The sequence below is a fragment of the Nansenia antarctica genome (assembly GCF_963989245.1).
Source record: "Nansenia antarctica genome assembly, chromosome: 5".
In the NCBI taxonomy this organism is placed as follows: domain Eukaryota; kingdom Metazoa; phylum Chordata; class Actinopteri; order Argentiniformes; family Microstomatidae; genus Nansenia; species Nansenia antarctica.
The window spans coordinates 59657368-59676463 of record NC_137690.1 but is presented as its reverse complement, the minus strand read 5'-3'; the positions used below and the strand labels follow the sequence as shown (position 1 = coordinate 59676463).

The window sequence follows — 19096 nt, the reverse complement described above, 5'->3', positions numbered from 1 at the left end:
CAGTTTTTAATTGGTCGATTGCAGTATTAGTTCATGTTGATGGACAAAACCTGGAGTTGAAATGACTCTTCACATAGAGACTAGCAGCTTCCATTGACACTGTCCATCTGGAAAATCTGTTCATGTGTGCGCATCCTTTCTGATTAGACTGAGAGGAGTTATTGTGACAAACTCACAATGAAATCACAGGAAGAGAACCGAGGAAAACGATCATTAGTCCCTTGTTTTTTCACTCATCTGTATTTTGGCAGAAACAGAGTTGACTGTGTCCTCTCTGTATTCGTTGTCCTTCTTGCAGCAGCGGTTGGAGATGAGTTTGAATATGGCGAAGCCCGGAATAGCCAGGCTCGGTACACCAGCCAAAAGGAAGATGATAGCATAGATCCAATCAGGGTATGGACGCTCTGCCAGTGTAGGGAACTCAACCTGTAATGAGATTGAGATTGAAGGGAACATTTGGTGCAGATCTCTAAATTATTGTAATGACCCTGTATAAGGCCCGTTAGCAGCTCCGCCAAGGGAGCTATCTCTCTTGATGTTGCGGTTAGTGCGGCTGGTTGGTAAGCGGAAGATTGTAAGTTCGATACTTGCTTAGGGCGAGCTACTTTACCCCGCCGTTCCCGACACTATTCTTTCCCTTTTTTATTTCATTTTTAGGAAACAACTGTGTTGATGGGCATGAATAATGGCAACTTAAAAGAGCTTCTGCCAGCTACATCAAAAACTACCCTGTTAGTTTTGCTTACCGTATCTTGGTCCCAGACAAGATAAGTCAGTGAGCCGCTGACCTTTGTGACAAAGTAGCAAATGAAGATGACCAACATGATGATTGGACTGACAAATCTCCATGTGATTTGCCAAAAGATGTTGGGCTTGTGGCCAATCATGAACTCAATGTCCTTGTTAAACCTGTTGGAATGAGCAGAGTGCCATGTGGCGTCAGCACAATGCACCATACTATAGCCTCCAGAGATAACATATCAGCTTCTTTCTTCACCTCTGTGCCCATGGGGGGACTAAAATGTGGCCTGTGGCCTTTTGATAGCTCTGATAGTACTGATAATGGAGGCTGTAGTGATATTGTGTTTCCATTGTGTTGCTGGCCTGGACAGACCTGTCTACTCCGTAGATGTAAATAACAGACACCATCTCACAGAAGGCGATGACCAAGAGAGGAATGGATCCCGCAAAGTTGTCAAACAGTGCCAGCCAGTAGTTGCCGGACCGCTGGGCAAATATTAGGGCAAAGGCGAAGGAGACTGCGCATGTCAGTCCTGAAACAAAAAACAAGTGGTGAACTTCAAGAGAACATTTTATTTTGAGCTTAACCTGGATAATAATTTTAAGAATAATTTTAATAATTTAATTAATTTTTAATAATTAATAATAATAATTTTTAGGATAATAGGGTTTCAATTCTTTAGTGCATCCAACCTGAAGGTTAAGACACGTTTGTTCCATGGACCCTGGGACATCTCCTCAGTTTGAAACCATCTCAATATCTATGGTTCTGTTTCTGTATGTACTGTAACTTACCTGTCAAAACTTCCTTAGGCCAATTCTTGGGTACGATGTTGAGATCCTGCAGGGGCGCCACCACACCTTCAATGTTCCCAAACATGGTGGACAGCCCCAGACAGAAGAGCATGATGAAGAAGAGGATGGACCAGAGAGGAGAGACAGGCATGTTGAGGATGGCCTCTGTGAACACGATGAAGGCCAGACCAGTTCCCTCCACACCCTATAAGAAGACACATCCCCTTTCGTTTTTGTAAAGCTTAGAGCAAACCTATGTTTTTTAAAAACAAATTATGTTTTAACGGCATAATTTAAGTACCTGACTAAGAAAAGTTTGCAAATCACAGGTCTTCAGATTCAGCCCCTCGATGATGTTGTGTGATGTGCTGTTGAGGTTTATGAGCATTTCATCGTAGTTGCTTTCATTTATTTTATTCTCAGGAAGGTCGAATGCATTCAGCAGTGCCATGATGTTACTAGAAAGATATGAAAGTATGGCCATTGAAAATATTTGATGAGCTATTAAATAGCTATTCAAATCATAGTATGCTCTTTCTCTGCAATGCCTCTTGGATGCTACACTCCACCCGGGCAAAGATTGTTCGACCAACCTCCTTTTTTATGAACCCCTAACATTTGTTTTCCATAACACCAGGTAACATGGAAAGAAATATACAATGATGTATTTCTGCTCTCAGTCAAATTGCTACTCTCATCTATTTTGAAACAACGTACAACTTTTTAATTTTAATTTTTTTCTTTTATTATGTTGATCTTGCTACTATACCTATCCATTTCCCATGTCTAGAACTCACCTATCCATGCAGTTGTCATATTTCTGTGTAGCCCTGAAGCCAATGATGGAGTAGATCACTGTAGCAGAGTAGACTGAAGTTGCCCCATTGATGATGGAGATAATAACAGCATCTTGCTCACAATTGTTGCTAGAGAAAGAGTATAATGGAGTTACTCAAGCCATTGAAAAAGATGAATAGAACTTGTTAGAACTCTGTCTCTCTAGTCATGTATATATGGTAACTTACTGCACAGAGTTATAGCTGGAGAAGGAGATGAGACCACCAAAAGCCAAGGAGAAAGAATAGAACACCTGAGCACCTGCGTCCAGCCAGGTAGATGGGTTCATCAACTCGTTCACCTTGAGAGATAAAAAGAGAAAATAGACAAAAACACACAGATCAGTATACATAGATAAGTATCATAGCTAATATGGATATAAATAAGTCAGTGTTTACCTCAGGTGTGAAGAGGAACTTGATTCCACTAAAAGAACCTTTGAGGGTCAGCCCTCTGATTAGAAAGATGGTGAGGACCACGTAGGGCAGAGTCGAAGTGATGTACACTGCCTGGGGGACGGGGGATGGGGGGATGGGGGGACATGTTAGCAAACATAATCAATAAGTATACCGGCATTATTCACAAACAATAAAACATTTCATTTTGCTGTTGCAACTTGACCTCTAGTGGCACCTATTGAAAGTCGTACCTTGCCAGAGCTCTCAATCCCCCTGATGCAGCAGACATAGAGCAGAGTCCAGGCAGAGACCAGGACTAGGATCATCCCCCACTGTAGCCCTCCAGACTCATCTATGGCCGTAGAGGTGTTCAGTGTCTCTCTGTAATAGAAGTAATCCACTGAGCTGCTCCGTGCACACTCTGACACCAGACCTGCAGGGGGGGACAGACAAACAGTGTCAGATCATCAAGTCATGAGTTGACAGATACGATTAGATTAGATTAAACCCTAACCCTATTGTCATTGCAGAGTACAAGTAACAAACAACAAATTGCAGTGTGGATCTGCTTTGCTTTTGACAAGATCTTATTTGCCTATTCTGTCAAAAGTTTGCTAGCTAGCAACCCATAATATCCAAGAAAACTAGTATTAGTTAGCTAGCCTACATTGGCTATATTATGAACTTGCTGTTATCATGTTAACTGCCCTGTCTGGGAGGTTCTACAACACACCCTGCCATGCAGAACATGGACATACCTGTCTTGTTATCGTTGAGGGGACACTGACTCCATGGCAGTGGGCTCTGGAAGGAGTTGAAAAGGTACCACATGATCCAGGCCATGAGGGTGTTGTAGTACATGCCAATCAGGAAGGAGACCAACAAGGATGCAATACCTGGTTCAGAAAAATAACTGATGTGTATTAATGTATTAATTCAATCCAATTATACAAGCATCAAATCCATCGAGAAGATTTTCATACTGAAGACTGTCACGCACCTACACCAGTTAGGTAAGGATTGATTGACCTCCACACCCCCATACTGCCCTTCCTGAGGCGCTGACCGATGGCAAACTCAAGGTGCAGCAGTGGAATTCCCTCCAGAACAAGCAGGATCAGGAATGGGATCATGAACGCTCCTGAATGCAAGATTTGAAGAACATGGAGGTGATCTGCTAGTCTTATGCAGATTTATCAGATCAATGCAAAAGTAAGATTTCACAATTGTGATGAGTTACATTGGTACTGTCAGTTGTCAGACAGTCTTATTGAATCCCACACACTTAAAAGAGTTAAACATGTGTATTACACCCAATCACTCAATACTGAATATCAAATAAGCTTTGTGCGCTATTTCTATTATCAACATTGTCCACACAATTGTTATGAATATTTCTAAGTTCCTAAGTGGTCACAATAATGTATAAGCAGAAGTGACGAATATCAGAGCAGTTTTCCTGTGATAAAATAGCTTTTGGTCATGCATACGTGGAGAAAGCTGTAGTTTAACTTGATGTTGAAAATGATACAGTTGTTTATTATTATTAGCATTTATTTAGAGGATTCCAGTGCATAACATGTAGTCCTATGCAATCTAAATATAGTGTTACACTTGGCTCATCATTAATGAGATAAATTAATGATTAATTTGACAAAGATAGTTTCAATATGACATTGCACAGTGTTACGTCCTTGGTATGTTTGTGTATCTTTTGTTTGTTTCCTGTGTTTCTCCCAGGTGATTGTCCTTCCTCCCTGCCTATTGCCATGGTGACGGCCTGATTGGGCACACCTGTGCTCAATCCTCAATCAAGGGTGGAGGTGGAGGATAAAAGGCTGGGAGAGACACTCAGATGGTGCCAGTGGGCCGTGCGCGGTTACAACTATAGTCTGTTACTATAGTCTGTTACTATAGTCTGTTACTATAGTCTGTTACTATAGTCTGTTACTATAGTCTGTTACTATAGTCTGTTACTGTAGTCTGTTACTGTAGTCTCTTCCTGTGTGTTCTACTATAGTTTGCTACTGTGTTCTGCTATAGTATATTTCTGTCTGTTTGTTGCTAGTTAGTTTGCGTTACCGCCATAGTGTGCTACTGTGTGTTGCTTGCTTGTTATAGCTTAAGCTACTGGTTGGTTTAGTGTGTTGCTGCTGTGTTACTTGGCTAGCTTTCTAATTTACTTTATCCGTTATTAATATATTAGATTCATTCGCTCACATTTTCTATAGAGTAGTTTTCAGTTAATGTGTTTCTCGGAAACCTGTTTTTGTTACCTTTTTACAATAAATCTGGTTTTATTTGTATTCTCCCGTCGCCTCTGGTTCTTGTCCCCCCGGTTTATCTTATTGTTACATCCCATATCCCTAGATTCTATATGGGGTTGTGACACACAAAGATAACAGAAAACTGAGGACTTTTTGCGAATAAGTTATATCAAGATACCTGCTATCTCTGTACTACAAAGATAAAATATTTGGTTTAACAAAGAATTGAAGTTTTGAAATCACATGGAGGAGCTTGTTAAAAAGCTAATATTTAAGGTGGGCTTGTTTTTATTATTATATAGGAATAGATCTTGAATAGATTTTTCCCTGAACAGCAAAAAGTGGATTGTGTGGATTGCAGCATAATCAATCACTCACTGGCAGGTAACCTTCATGCCAGTGCTTGATTATGGTGATTTCATTTACCAAAATGCAGGATCCACCACTCTTAGATCCTTGGATGCCATTTACCATAGTGCCATTTGTTTTACCAAAGGTGATAGTTTTAATACTCATCATTGCATCATAGCAAACGATCGGTTGACCTTGTTTAAGCTCCATAGATTACACCATTACCCCCTTTTTGTGTACAAGGCCCTACTGCATAAGCTCCCAGTTTACTTAACCTTGTTATTGAAGTATAAGAAAATAAGTTACTTAACTTGTTCTTAGGAATGGTTAACTCTTGTTGTGCCTCTGGTTTTCACAGAATTTGATAAATCAACTCAGAGGGCTGAGTAGAGGACCTCTTTGTCGAAAAAGTGATTTTCTTGACTGTTTTATGTTGTTTTACGTGTTTTATGTTGTAATTTTAAATGATGTAGTGTTGCAAATGTTGTGTATGCCTGGCTCCCTTGCAAAAGATACATTGGTCTCAATGGGACCCCCTGCCAAAATCAAGGTTATACTATATACAAATATTAAAAAATGCCTCCTGCAGTCCTATCTTGAGTTTGACCTACTATTGTCATCTTTGGTACTTCCTGGTGTATTTTCACTTTGTGTTGTAGCTTATAGCCCTTTTCTTTTCTAACAGTATACAAAAGAGGAACTGTACAAAAGAGAACCCACACCACATCTTCTAACCTTACCTCCTCCATGGCTTTGGCACAGGTAAGGGAAACGCCAGACGTTGCCCAGTCCTACACAGAATCCCACACAGGTCAGCATGTACTGGGCTTTGTTGTCCCATTTGGGCCTGTCCCCGGCTTCCCCGTGTTCCATCCTCTCCAGATCCTGATGAGACGGGATCCGGTCATTAAGACCCGGGTTGGGAAGTTTCAGTCTCATGGTGTCTGGCTTTCTAGGTATGTTTAGATTGCCTTTTCTTTTTCTCCGTTTGTAGCTTTAGTTTTTATAAAAAAGTGTGGCACCAAGGATGAGGATTCCCTATCCTCTGCTGTCACGGTCATCAATTCACTGCAGTGTGTTGTGCCTACTGTGTCTGTGTCCTTTACCCCATGTGTGTGTTCTTTCAAGGGGAACCGAAACTCCACTGGTAACCGTTTGCACCTAGACCTATCTGTGGATTCATCTAAGCCAGTGAGACATTATGTTTTGGTGGGCAGGTTGCTAAAAGAAAAGTATTTTGATAATGGTTAATACATCATGTGTAATGGATGGATGTGGTGTCCAATGTCATGAAGTGTCCAATGAGTTGATTGTAAATCCGAGATAGCAGGTAGAATTACGTTATTAATATTCAATAGTACTGAGATTTGTCTAGCAGTATGGGCACAAGTAAGATAACCATGGGTTGTGTTTTTGGAAAGCTTTCAGTTCTTACTTAGAGATTACAAGCTCCAAAACCAGCATGATGTAGTTTTAGTGTCAACAGAGGAGTTGAGAGAGCGACACGGCCAGACTATAACTAGGCACCGAACACTGGCTCCTTCTGCGTCTGTCCCTCTTGCCCTCAGGTCCTAGTGATCTCCCACATTCACAAGCAAAGACAAACAGACAGGGGTAAAGATAAAACACAACTTTATTAAAGACTCTAAAAACAGTTCATGTAAGTTCTTTTACAGTTCATTTACATTTTTGGCATGGCATGGCAAGCTCATTCCACCAGCTGTTACTACAGATCCAGGGTGCTGTACCAGGTTGTCTGCTTCAAGCTGGTCAGAGACACCTCTATCCGAGGCAGTGGGTACACGTCCTTATGGGTAACCATGTTATCCAATATAATAGTCCATCTGATTACACTGAGGAGCGCACGCTGCAGTACGAGAGGGTTTTGTGTGTCAGGCATCTCGTCGGTAGAGTTCAACGCAGGTCTAGCAGCGATGCAATTCGGTTCCATCACTGTCAGCGTGCAAGGTTGGAGCCGGTGTCACAAAGCCCCCTTCCGCGGCGTAGCCCTCCGTCTCTCACTGTGCACTTAATTTCTATTAATTAATTACAAAGCCTCTAATTAATTCGATTTTTAAAATCGCGTCCCACCTCTAATTTCTATTAATTACATTTGACTTTGTTTAGTCATATTACCTCCATCTCTCAATATTATTAAAATGAAGATCAAATGTCCATGTTTCAATATCTTGAAAAACGTACTATATTGTAAATACACAAAGATATCTTGGTGCACCTTCTCCAAAGTTCTTCTTTGGTTCATTGTAAAACATGTTGTCAATCTTATAGTGCCCTTGCTTAATGCAGGATTGTCTGATATACTGTAATGTTAGTGGGATTGGGTTTCTATGACTCTTCTGCATAGTCATTCATGTGCACTGTGGAAGAGACAGTGTTGACCTCAGTTTTATAGATGTTTTTCTTGAAGCAGTATTTTTGGATTAGTTTGAATATGGCCATGCCCGGGACCATAAGGCTGGAGATACCAGCAAGGATGAAGACGATGACAGAGATCCAACTAGGATATGTTAACGTGTCCATTTTGGGGAAGTCCTCCTACAGCCACAGAGACAAGAAAAACCAATTAAGAAATATACATGAAAAAAAAAAAAGTTTGACATGGACAACTCCAAAGCATGACATCTATCAAAAGAAAGAAATACTTTGTAATGAGGCATTGTTCAAATAAGACTACTGTAACATACCAAGCTTGGATTCCAGGATATGTAGGTGAGCTCCTTGTTGACTTCAGTGATGAAGTAGAAAACAAAGATGACAAAGATGATCAAAGGGCTAACCACTCTCCATGTGACCTGCCAGAAAATGTTTGGCTTGTGTCCAATCATAAATTCGATGTCTTTGTTAAACCTAGTGGAAAAAACAAAACCAGGAAACCATAATGTCAGCTCCATATCTGTCTCAATGCTCATCAATAATATGTTTTTGACATGTTATGACAGTAATATGTTTTTGCTATGCAGACAATGGCAGCATTACGATACAAACAATCTGTTAGCTAGCAAGCTAGCTCTGCCCCTGCTGCCCTACATGACATGCTTGATATCTGTGGTTATTTGTGCATCTTGGCACAGTTGACCTTGGAGCATGAGAGTTGTAGTAGTTGGACAGACAGGGATTTTTTCAGCTCTTATCCCTTACCTGTCTATCCCATAGATATAACTAACAGCCACCATCTCACAGAAGGCGATGATTAAGAGAGGGATGGAGCCAGCAAAGCGGTCAAACAGTGTCAGCCAGTAGTTGCCGGACTGCTGAGCAAAAGTGAGGCCAATTATGCAGGAAAACAGGCAAGCAAGACCTGAAACACAAAACACCAGAATACGGTCTGCTTGGTATGTTTCTAAACATTTGTTACAGTCTCTATTGATATTGGCCTCAAGTGATTCCATCTGGAACTTACCAGTGATTACCTCTTTGGGCCAACTCTTAGGGAAAATCTGTAGGTCTTGTAGTGGCACCACTACCCCCTCTATACTACCAAACATGGTGGACAGTCCCAGACAGAAGAGCATGATGAAGAAGAGGATGGACCAGAGAGGAGAGACAGGCATGTTGATGATGGCCTCTGTGAACACGATGAAGGCCAGACCAGTTCCCTCCACACCCTATAAGAACACAACAACAAATCATCATCACAAGAAAAATTACTGAAACCACGTATCAAGAGACATACAGAGTTTAGCAAACTATCCTCCAAGTTGGCATCATATGTTTCAAAATGATAGCATTCTAATTTGTGTTCTTAGTGGGGTAAGGAATTTGATTGCCTTTGAACTTTTGGTGCCAACATGGAAATGTACTGTTTTGTCTGGAAATCTTACTTCACTGAGAAGAGTGTTCAAGTCGCAGGTCTCAAGGTCTAGACCTTGAAAGATCGATGGAGCTGTGCTGTTAAGCCACTGTAGGCTTTCATCATAGTTGGACTGTGTGATGTTGCCCTCAGGTAAATTGAAAGCATTCAGCAATGCTATGATGTTTCTGGTACGAAAAAATACATTGAAAGAATCTCTGGTTAAGATTGAGATTCAGTACATAACACTGTTGAGCCATTTCAGTGTCTAACCTTCATAAAACCTGTGTAAAAACATTGTAATTAATAAGTATAATAACACTGTATTAACGTATTAATACATCACTGTTTAGTGTTTCCTTTGTTGTAGGCTATGCCTTTTGTTATCATACTGTACAAATAGAATAAGTGGAGGGAACCATATAAGATCAACTGTGTACACACACCGAGACTGGAGACACTTACCTGTCTGTACAGTCTTCAAACCTCTCTGTGGCTCTAAAGCCTATGATGGAGTAGATGACAGTGGCAGCATAGATTGAGGTGCCGCCATTGACGATTGAGATGATGATAGCATCCTGCTCACAGTTGTTACTGGATAACAGAGGAGGGGAGCCACAGTGACATCCCGTTCATATTCCAAGTTAAACTGTTGGATGTTGATACTTGACTAACACTGAGCCTCGTCCTATGCTTGTCAGTCAATTCAGTTACAGCTACAGTATGCTCTGCAGACCATGTGACCAGACCAGGTAAAAAACAAAACTGTCTAGTCTTGGACATAACATATTCTGTTTTGAACATAAGACTAGAGGACAGTATATGTGACACGGTCAATTGGGCCGCAATGGGAATTTTATTTAGAAAAATGTAGATACAGTGTTGTTGAAAATCAACGACACACTCGCTAGTCAACTAACACAGCTTGTTTTGTGAGCCTGCTAACAATGTAAAGTAGTGTTATAGTTAACTAGGTAGCAGTGGGGATTACTCACCAAATCCATTGCATTGCAGTATTTTGGCTTGACTAATGAGTTTGTGTTGTGATTTCCAACAACGTTGTTGTTGCAGTGGTCACTTACTGCACAGAGTTGTAGCTGGAGAAGGCGATGAGACCCCCAGCACCCAAGGAGAAAGAGTAGAACACCTGGGCACCTGCATCCAGCCAGGTAGATGGCTTCATCAACTCATCCAGCTATATTAAAACAGTATCAGTATACAGTATGGTACACTTTGCAACAATTTGATTTCAGACATGGGAAAATACAAAAATAAGAAGGATACTAACATCAGGGGTGAAGAGGAACTTAATTCCATCTAAAGAACCTTTCAGGGTCAGCCCTCTGATCAGGAAGATGGTGAGGACCACGTAGGGCAAAGTCGAAGTGACATAGACAGCCTGGGAAGAGAGTGTAGAACACCTTTAAAATGACTGATATTGGCTTGAGAAGGTGATCTAATGTGCTCTATGTTTTGTGTTTTTTAATTTTATTTTTAGAGAGAGAGAGAGAGAGAGAGAGAGAGAAAAGGCACATGAGTCAAGATGTTACTGCACTATTACAATAATTATTACATGTTTCATATTTTAATAGGAGGTATAGGGCTAGGTATTGTACCTTGCCAGTGGTCTCGATACCACGCAGGCAGCAGATACACAACACAGCCCAGGCACACACCAGGCACAGCACCATCCACCACACCAACCCTCCAGATTCATCAATGTTTGTGGAGATGTTCAGTGTCTCTCTGTACCAGAAGTAGTCTATTGGGGAGCTGCGCGCACACTCTGGCACCAAACCTGCATGAGGCAAGACTCACTTTGATCATATTTGTTGAATATTCCCTAGAGAACTATGATGAACTTACAGCAGGTTAATTACAGCACTCTTTCTTGTTCATACCTGTTTGGTTGGCGTTGAGGGGACACTGGGTCCATGGCAGAGGGCTCTGGAATGAGTGGAAAAAGTACCACATCACCCAACCCATGATGGTGTTGTAGTAAATGCCGATTAGGAGGGAGACCAACATTGCGGCGATACCTTTTGGAAATATATTTTTATATTTTTCATATATTTATTTGCACAATCCTTTACTCGGTGTCTTTCTTCTGTAAGTTGTCAAACTTGTCTTGTAAAGTAATGGTCAGTCAGTCAGTCAATGTGTAATTGGTAAACAACCCTATTCTCGGACGTTGGTCTGGGTCAGGGTCTGGGTCTTGTTTTTCCCCATTTAAACTGGTCTTGGTCTTGTCATGATCTCGATACAGTGGGTCTTGATCTGGATCTCACAAGGGTCAGTCTTGGTCTGGATCTGGGTCTCAATAATAATAATAATAATAATAATAATAACAACTTAAATTTATATAGTGCCTTTCAGGGGATCCAAGGTCGCTCAAGAGGTTGGTTCTTGGTCTGGGTGTCAACGGGTATAGTCTTGGTGTGGTTCTGGATCTCAAGAGGTTATGTCTTAAGCCCAATTTATGCTTCTGCGTAAAATTTACGCGCGGCTACGCCGTAGCTTGCGCAAGGGCTCTCCCGGTTTATATTTCTGCGTTGGTCTTTACGGCTCCGCGTTGGTCGGTGTACTCATAGCGGCATAATAGCGATCAAAAAACGTGTTTTTGTTATGCTTGTTGTAAAGAAAATGTCTATAATGCATTGAAATGACAGTAAACTAAGATAATACGATGGTTATCATAATTTTTCAAATCTTTATTAATAAGTAATTACAGAAAAAGTAAATGACACTTCCGCATTTACGAGAGTCGGAATGTGACGCTACCAAGCGGACCAATCACAGTAGATAACTTTACATTAAATATGTCTATCATAAATATCATTTAAACCCAACGAACAGCCATGGGGCTCCCTGTAACTAATCATTTATTTCTAAATAAACAGGATTGTACATCTCGTAAATGTGAATCGCGCTCCTTATAGGAAGGCTGTGCCTGACGCTTCCATAGTATAGGGCGCTCCGTTGGAACGGTGTACTCAAAGCGGCATAATAGAGATTTTTGTTTTGTTATGCTTGTTGTAAATAAAAGTTCTATGATGCATTGAAATGACATTAAACTAAGATAATACGATGGTTATCATCATTTTTCAAATCTTTATTAATAAGTAATTACAGAAAAAGTAAATTACATTTCTGTCATGGCTTCCGCATTTTGGTCTACGAGAGAGTCGGAATCATATCGGAATCATGTGCTACCAAGCGGACCAATCACAGTGCTTACAGTTGCGTAGGCACTGCCGCGTAGTTACATTTTTGGAGAGGTGCGCGTCAACCTACGCCGTAGCCTACGGCGTAGGCTGCGGGCCTACGCAAGCCAACGCGTAGGCTACGCCGTCGATTTTACGCAGAAGTATAAATTGGGCTTTAGTCTGGGTCTCAAAAGGTTGGTTCTTGGTCTGGGTCTCAACGGGTCTAGTCTTGGTCTGGTTCTGGATCTCAAGAGGTTATGTCTTAGTCTGGGTCTCAAGAGGTTGGTTCTTGGTCTGGGTCTCAACGGGTCTAGTCTTGGGCTGGGTCTGGATCTCGAGGGTTTCGTTCTTGACTCCATCTTTGTATCAGGTATATCAATTATAGTATAGAAATGATAGACTCAAACAAAAATCTGCACACCCTGTAACTCCCCAGGGTTAGAGACCACTGGTTAAGGTGTTGCACTCACCAACACCCTGCAGGTATGGGCTAATGGATGTCCAACACCCCACACTCCCCCTCCTCAGCCGCTGACCAATGGCAAACTCCAGATACAGCAATGGAAGTCCCTCCAGGACCACAAGGATGAGGAACGGGATCATGAACGCTCCTGGGAACATGAGATAGAGAATGTGAGTGATACATAGCATAAAGAACTAACCCTGTGTACAGTATTATAATCAGTGGTGAGTTTTTAAACTAAACAGGGAAGACATTGAACTACACTACAGCTACCCTTGAGAGAAATATAGTTGGTCAAAACAAAGCTACAATGAAAAAGTAGTTCACATGGGTATCTGTCTATTTGTCTGTTTGGGTGTTGGTGTATTTGTTGTCTGGTACACCACTCGCACATCTGGATGGATCTTCATTGGCTTACCCTTACATGCACAGACAGACACACACACACACACACACACACACACACACACACACACACACACACACACACACGCACAGACACACACGCACGCACACACACACACACACACACACACACACACACACACACACACACACACACACACACACACACACTCTCTCTGTCTGTCTCTGTGTCTGTCCTGTGTGGTGTGGGTCTGTGATTGCCTGATTCCCAACAGCTGTGTCCTGTTCCTCAGGCGCTGATTGCACCTGGTGCTCCAAGTATAAAAGACCAGAGAACACTGGAGAACACAGAAATAAAGTGCTTTCTAACTCATTTTAACTGACATAAGTACTGACATACATACATTACTGACATAATCCCATTGTTCTTTTGTTAGCGGTGGCTAAAGTGACAGAAAGAGTGCACCAAGCTACTGCAAAATGCAGTTGAACTTATAGTAAACCAGCTCCTTACCTTCTTGTGATTTTATGCTTTTTTTTGTGTTGATTTTATGCTTTTTCTAAAAAATATAAAAAAAAGATCCCCTTTCCTAACACCAGGGGAGCCACCCCTCCTAAATTTCGTTGTTTGGTACCTGTACTGTAGCAATGACAAATAAAGTCCATTCATTCATTCATAGTTGAACTACATGTACTGATTCTAATTAGTAGGATCTAGGGGGGCCCATATTATTTCTCCATACATTATCTTGACAGCCTGACAGGGATATCATGTTTTAAGCAGTGTTATCGCATATAGACCCATTTCAATGTTTACAAGCATTGAGCAAGATGCACATATGTTGATAGAGAAATACCCCACTCTTATACAAGACATGGGCTGCAGTAAACTAAATGAACAAATATATCCTGACAGCAAACTGCACATGTACGTCAAAAAAAGTATTCCTTAAAAAGTATAAAGTTACTCAATAGGGTGAAGCATATTTAGTTGGTGTTATTTCATTTGTTCTGTAAAGGATTGTTATTTTGGCCTTTTCTGTTTTGTCTCCCAACTGCACTAAAGGTCATTGTTGTTGTGTTTAAGTGAGATACCAGCCCATGCCTACGATCATGTGTTTCTGCATGACATAGACTGACGATGGGTGCAGTTCTTCAATCTATGTGCACGTACGTCCATGCTTATCCATGTGTGACGTGAACTCGAAACGGGTCTACAGGTCTTCATAATTAGCTCCTCATCATGACAGACCACCTATGTCCCTATTTTGTTTGTTACATATGATGAGCATATTCCACTATCACAGGATTAAATGGTTAAAGGGAAAGTAATACTTCTCATCAGAGGCATAGACGTGTTTCATAAGCACATAGATATGCATCTCAATGGTCTCTTAATAGCCTCTTATCTGTTTTTTTAGTATTGGGAACTCCCTCCAAACAACAGTCTCCTTATCTGCCATATGCTGTACAGACAGGTGGGTGGGAAGAGTTCAGGTTGAAAGTCCATCTGTGGACTATATCGTTTCTGTGTGACAGAGGTGCATCGAATCAGCTCATAAAGCAGTCAGCTTAGAAGTGGGTGCAGCCATCCTTATCATTTGCTAAGGGGGTGGGGTCTCAGCTTGTTGTTCAAGCAGGTGGAGGTTATGACAGGAAACTAGTAAAAGGGCATGCCCACAAGTTCATACTGTTACCTATTTAGTAGGTGTTTTCAGTATGTAATATTGGAACATTTTGCAGTATGTGAAAATGGTGTATACTGAAAATGTCAGGTTGGCATACTAGATTCGCTGCACATTATTCAGGAAGTCCTTCCAATTTTAGTCCCACAATTCACTTGAGCAGGTAAGGGAGGTGGGCATGTAGCAAACATGTAACGATTTACCATGAATAACATTGTCTAGATGCAGATTTCTCACTATGATTGAGGTGTGGTATGTTGAAATGTGTCAACTGCGCCAATTTACAGTCATCAGCAGTCACAGTGAGGAAGGAAATAAAGTGCTTTCTAACTAATTTCAACTGACATAAGTACTGACATACATACATTACTGACATAATCCCATTGTTTTTTTGTTAGCGGTGGCTAAAGTTACCTGAAGTTAGTAGTGGCTTACAGCTATTATGGACAATAGACTACATCCAAGGTAAGGAACCATTTTACCATGTGTTGTTGTAAGCACTAAAATGATTCTCTGAGCGAGGTCTATGGTCAGATAGGTGCTCAAGTGGTCCTCTGTGGCTCAGTTCGTAGAGCATGGAGCAAACAGCACTTAGGTTGTGGGTTCGATTCCCTACCGGACCATATATACTGAAAAATGTAATGTAAGTTGCTTCATACTGTATGTATATGCTCAACAGTGATGTGTTTGAGTCTCAGAGTTATGGTTCTTATACACGTTCATGTGCAGTAGAGAACACCTGCAGTTCATCTGGGCAGGGCACTCTCTAGGAAGTATTATTATTAGTATGTATATGTGTCTAGTGAGGACACCCAGCATAGATTAGCTAGCAACATTCAAGGAAAGTGTGAGGTGCTGTTGTAATTCTTAGAAGTAGAATTCAGACAAAAAAACTGAATTGCACAGCTTCACTTATATGTGTAGTGTATTGCATTTGAGACAATCATGTATAGAAATAATGATTGACTTTTTGAGTAGGTATTGAGATATTTTTAAATGCTTTAAGTGGGCCACAGTCCATGTATGGGAACCTCTTTTCTAAAGGAATAAGAGTGTTATCCCACTCTATTGAAAATATCATCATAATGCCCTCCCTTCCTAGAGGCAACCACTGATCCAACATAATTGGATAGGCGAAAGAAAAGGCCCCACCACATAGCTTTCGAAGATCCAGTCATGTAAGAACTGTGAATACTGCAAGGGAGGAAAGAATATGGGATGCATATTGAGAGATTGGAACAGGTCCATGTAGTTGTGTTTGCTGCCCCCTTCTGCTTTGCTGCCCCCCTCTGGTTTTGCACAGACTAACATGAGAACTGCAGTCAATATAATATATAATATAATATTATTGCAGTGACATTTACATTTTTACATTACCTTTTACATTACTTTTACATCACTTGGTGCACTTATGCTATAAAAAAACACTTTACCGTGATCCAACAGGTGTGTGTTTATATTGTGTGTAATATATATATTAAAGTGTTAATAGTTAACCTAAATGACCATAAAGTGGTGATATTAAACTCATCATGACACTTTGGGGTTTTATGATGAGATATTACTGTGCACTTTCTCAATCCCCCCTCATGATAATGCACTTTACTAAAAGCATCCTTTGTAAGGTTACACAGGGATAACCTTGTATACCCAATTGAAGCCACACTTACCATTTTCACTAGCTGTATACACTGACACTCACCTAACACTTTGGGCCGTTAATACCAATCAATCATCGCTTGAATGCCACAGGCCACAGCCTATTTGAGTATTGTTGCTGACCATGTGCATCCCTTCATGGCCACAATGTACTCATCTTCTAATAGCTAATTCCAGCATGATAATGCACCATGTCACAAAGCAAAAGTCGTCTCAAACTGGTTTCATGAACATGACAATGAGTTCAGTTTTCTTCAGTGGGCTTCCCAGTCACCTGGGGCCTCGTTTATGAACTTTCCGTAGAACTGGCTTAATTAAAAAAGGTTGAGTACGTACTAGACAAGCAAGAACGTTTACGCACACTAAGATTCAGATTTATAAGACAGTGCGCACGTACGTCCCACGCATTTTCCCCTTTATAAATCACAATCAACTCAACATTTTGCGCACGTGAGCGAGCATCTTCTTGTCCCACACTTTTAACACCCATAGTTGCGTAAAAATGGTCAGTGAAACGTTTCTAATTAATATTAGAATCCATACTGACTGACTGCATGACAACAATGACAGCAGACGCCAACAGAAAATAAATGTCACCCGGTGAAATTCTACGCAACAGTTCAGCGCATCGAATACAACGAATTGATAACAATTATGTAACCAACCAGATGCAAATAGTGCATAGTGCAAAAGCCATATGGACAGTGCATGGTGTACGGTATTACAGTGAGTATAGGCTACGTAAATAAATATAAAGTTAGTATGCGTACAGTGAATATTAATGTAAAAAGGCAATATGTGTGCATGAATATCAATATGATATGTAGGCTACAGTGTGATATGTACAGGACAAGGTGTACATATGTACAGTTAAGGTATGTGGAGTGTGCACGTATATTTTTTGTGTGCGCTCCAGGGAACTCTTCATATAATACGTGAGAGGATCAAGGACCCCAATACGTGAGAGAATCAAGGACCCCAATTGAAATAAGCCAGTGGCTTTCTTGGGGTTTTATCCTGTTAGTTGACCTTGTATGTAATATGTACTTTCATGTACCTACTTCTGCAAATCTTCTAATAAAGTTTTCAATCAAAATCAAAAGGTAATATTTCGATTTATTTTACACAATGGGATACATTTCAAAGGGTTTCGCGTTTCACCCTTCTACCATCGGAGTCGCAGTTGCTCATTTCTCCAGTTTCTGCGCGTACGCATGGATCCGAGTGTGCGTGGTGGACCGCATATTTTCATGTTTAAAAAAAAAAAAAAAAAAAAAGTTTGTGTCAAAGTTGCGTACGCATTCCTTTTTTGCATGCACAACGTTTATAAATGAGGCCACAGATCTGAATCTAATAGAACACCTTTGGGATGTGGTAGAACAGGAGATTCACTGCAAGTGCACCTGCACTGCGTGTTGCAATCATGTCATCATGGACCAGAATCTTAAAGGAATGAGCAAAGTATGAGTACTATGAGTATAGTATTCCTAATAAGTGTTTGGTGAGTGTATGAGATAAGTATAAGATTAAACAAGAAAGGTCAAACATCTGAAAATACTTCCATTATAATTATATGAGATAACTGATGATAATATTATGCACCTAAAGATTATTTGTCATGCACAAAATGTGGCACTTTGAAATGCGTTATACTGTAGCCCTACTACCTATCCCTAAGGATGGAAACATTTTGCATTAAGGTCCCCTTTGTAAAGGGTTTATAAATGGACTTTCAAGAATTTAGTTAAAGTGCACTCTTTAAAAGCCATCCATCATAACAAACAGCTTTCAGCCAATCAAAACAGATTATTCACCCACATAGCAGGGCTCCAATTCTTCCTACCTCCTCCATGGGTTTGGCACAGGTAAGGGAAGCGCCAGACGTTGCCCAGTCCCACACTGAAGCCCACACAGGTCAGCATGTACTGGGTTTTGTTGTCCCACTTGGGCCTGTCCCCAGCCTCCTGACCTTCCATCTTCTCCAGCTCCTGATGAGATAGAATCCGGTCATCCAGACCTGGGTTGGGAAACTTCAAACGTCTCATGGCTGGTCTGGCAGATTAGTCTTCACTCCTAGGTATGGAAGCTATGGTACAAGTGTCTTCACTCTTCACTGTCCTCCCTTCTGCACATAATATACATATATATATAGTTATCTTTTCCCACCACACCCATAAGGTATCTCTAGGAATCTGTCTATCTATAGATCCGCTTTCAGTTGGAATCAACACAAACTAACCTGACAATGATTGAAAGCATATCAAGCATGACTGTGTGTGTGAGAGGGGAAAGAGAGAACATATAAAGTGAGAGAGAGAGAGAGAGAGAGGGGGGGGGGGGAGAGTATGGATTTGTCATCCTTGATCATTCAGTTGTGGTAAATGACTGCCCATTCAAATGAAGCTTTCAAATTCATGATGAGTGGTTAACACAAACTTTTAAGTTGTCTTTGAATATGAGAACAAAACAACAGAAAACAATATCTAACTGTAACAGTTCTAACAGTTCTAACTTGTA

At 40.8% G+C, this 19096-nt stretch overlaps 2 protein-coding genes across 2 annotated transcripts; both read right to left on the bottom strand.

Moving 5' to 3' along the window:
• Positions 1 to 213: 213 nt before the first annotated feature.
• Positions 214 to 6328, bottom strand: LOC308158650 (sodium-dependent neutral amino acid transporter B(0)AT1-like; the record flags this gene model as incomplete). Its single annotated transcript, XM_080532332.1, has 12 exons — positions 214 to 426; positions 747 to 909; positions 1115 to 1274; positions 1537 to 1741; positions 1838 to 1994; positions 2334 to 2462; positions 2562 to 2674; positions 2772 to 2882; positions 3023 to 3204; positions 3530 to 3667; positions 3772 to 3912; positions 6130 to 6328. 12 exons carry the CDS (start codon positions 6326 to 6328, stop codon positions 214 to 216), a joined length of 1911 nt encoding a protein of 636 aa, XP_080388458.1.
• A 1407-nt stretch (positions 6329 to 7735) lies between these two features.
• LOC308158179 (sodium-dependent neutral amino acid transporter B(0)AT1-like) lies at positions 7736 to 18624 on the bottom strand (the record flags this gene model as incomplete). Its single annotated transcript, XM_080531776.1, has 12 exons — positions 7736 to 7945; positions 8095 to 8257; positions 8549 to 8708; positions 8811 to 9015; positions 9232 to 9388; positions 9666 to 9794; positions 10283 to 10395; positions 10489 to 10599; positions 10817 to 10998; positions 11102 to 11239; positions 12877 to 13017; positions 18423 to 18624. The coding sequence occupies 12 exons, from the start codon at positions 18622 to 18624 to the stop codon at positions 7736 to 7738; spliced, it is 1911 nt and encodes a 636-aa protein (XP_080387902.1).
• Positions 18625 to 19096: the final 472 nt, after the last annotated feature.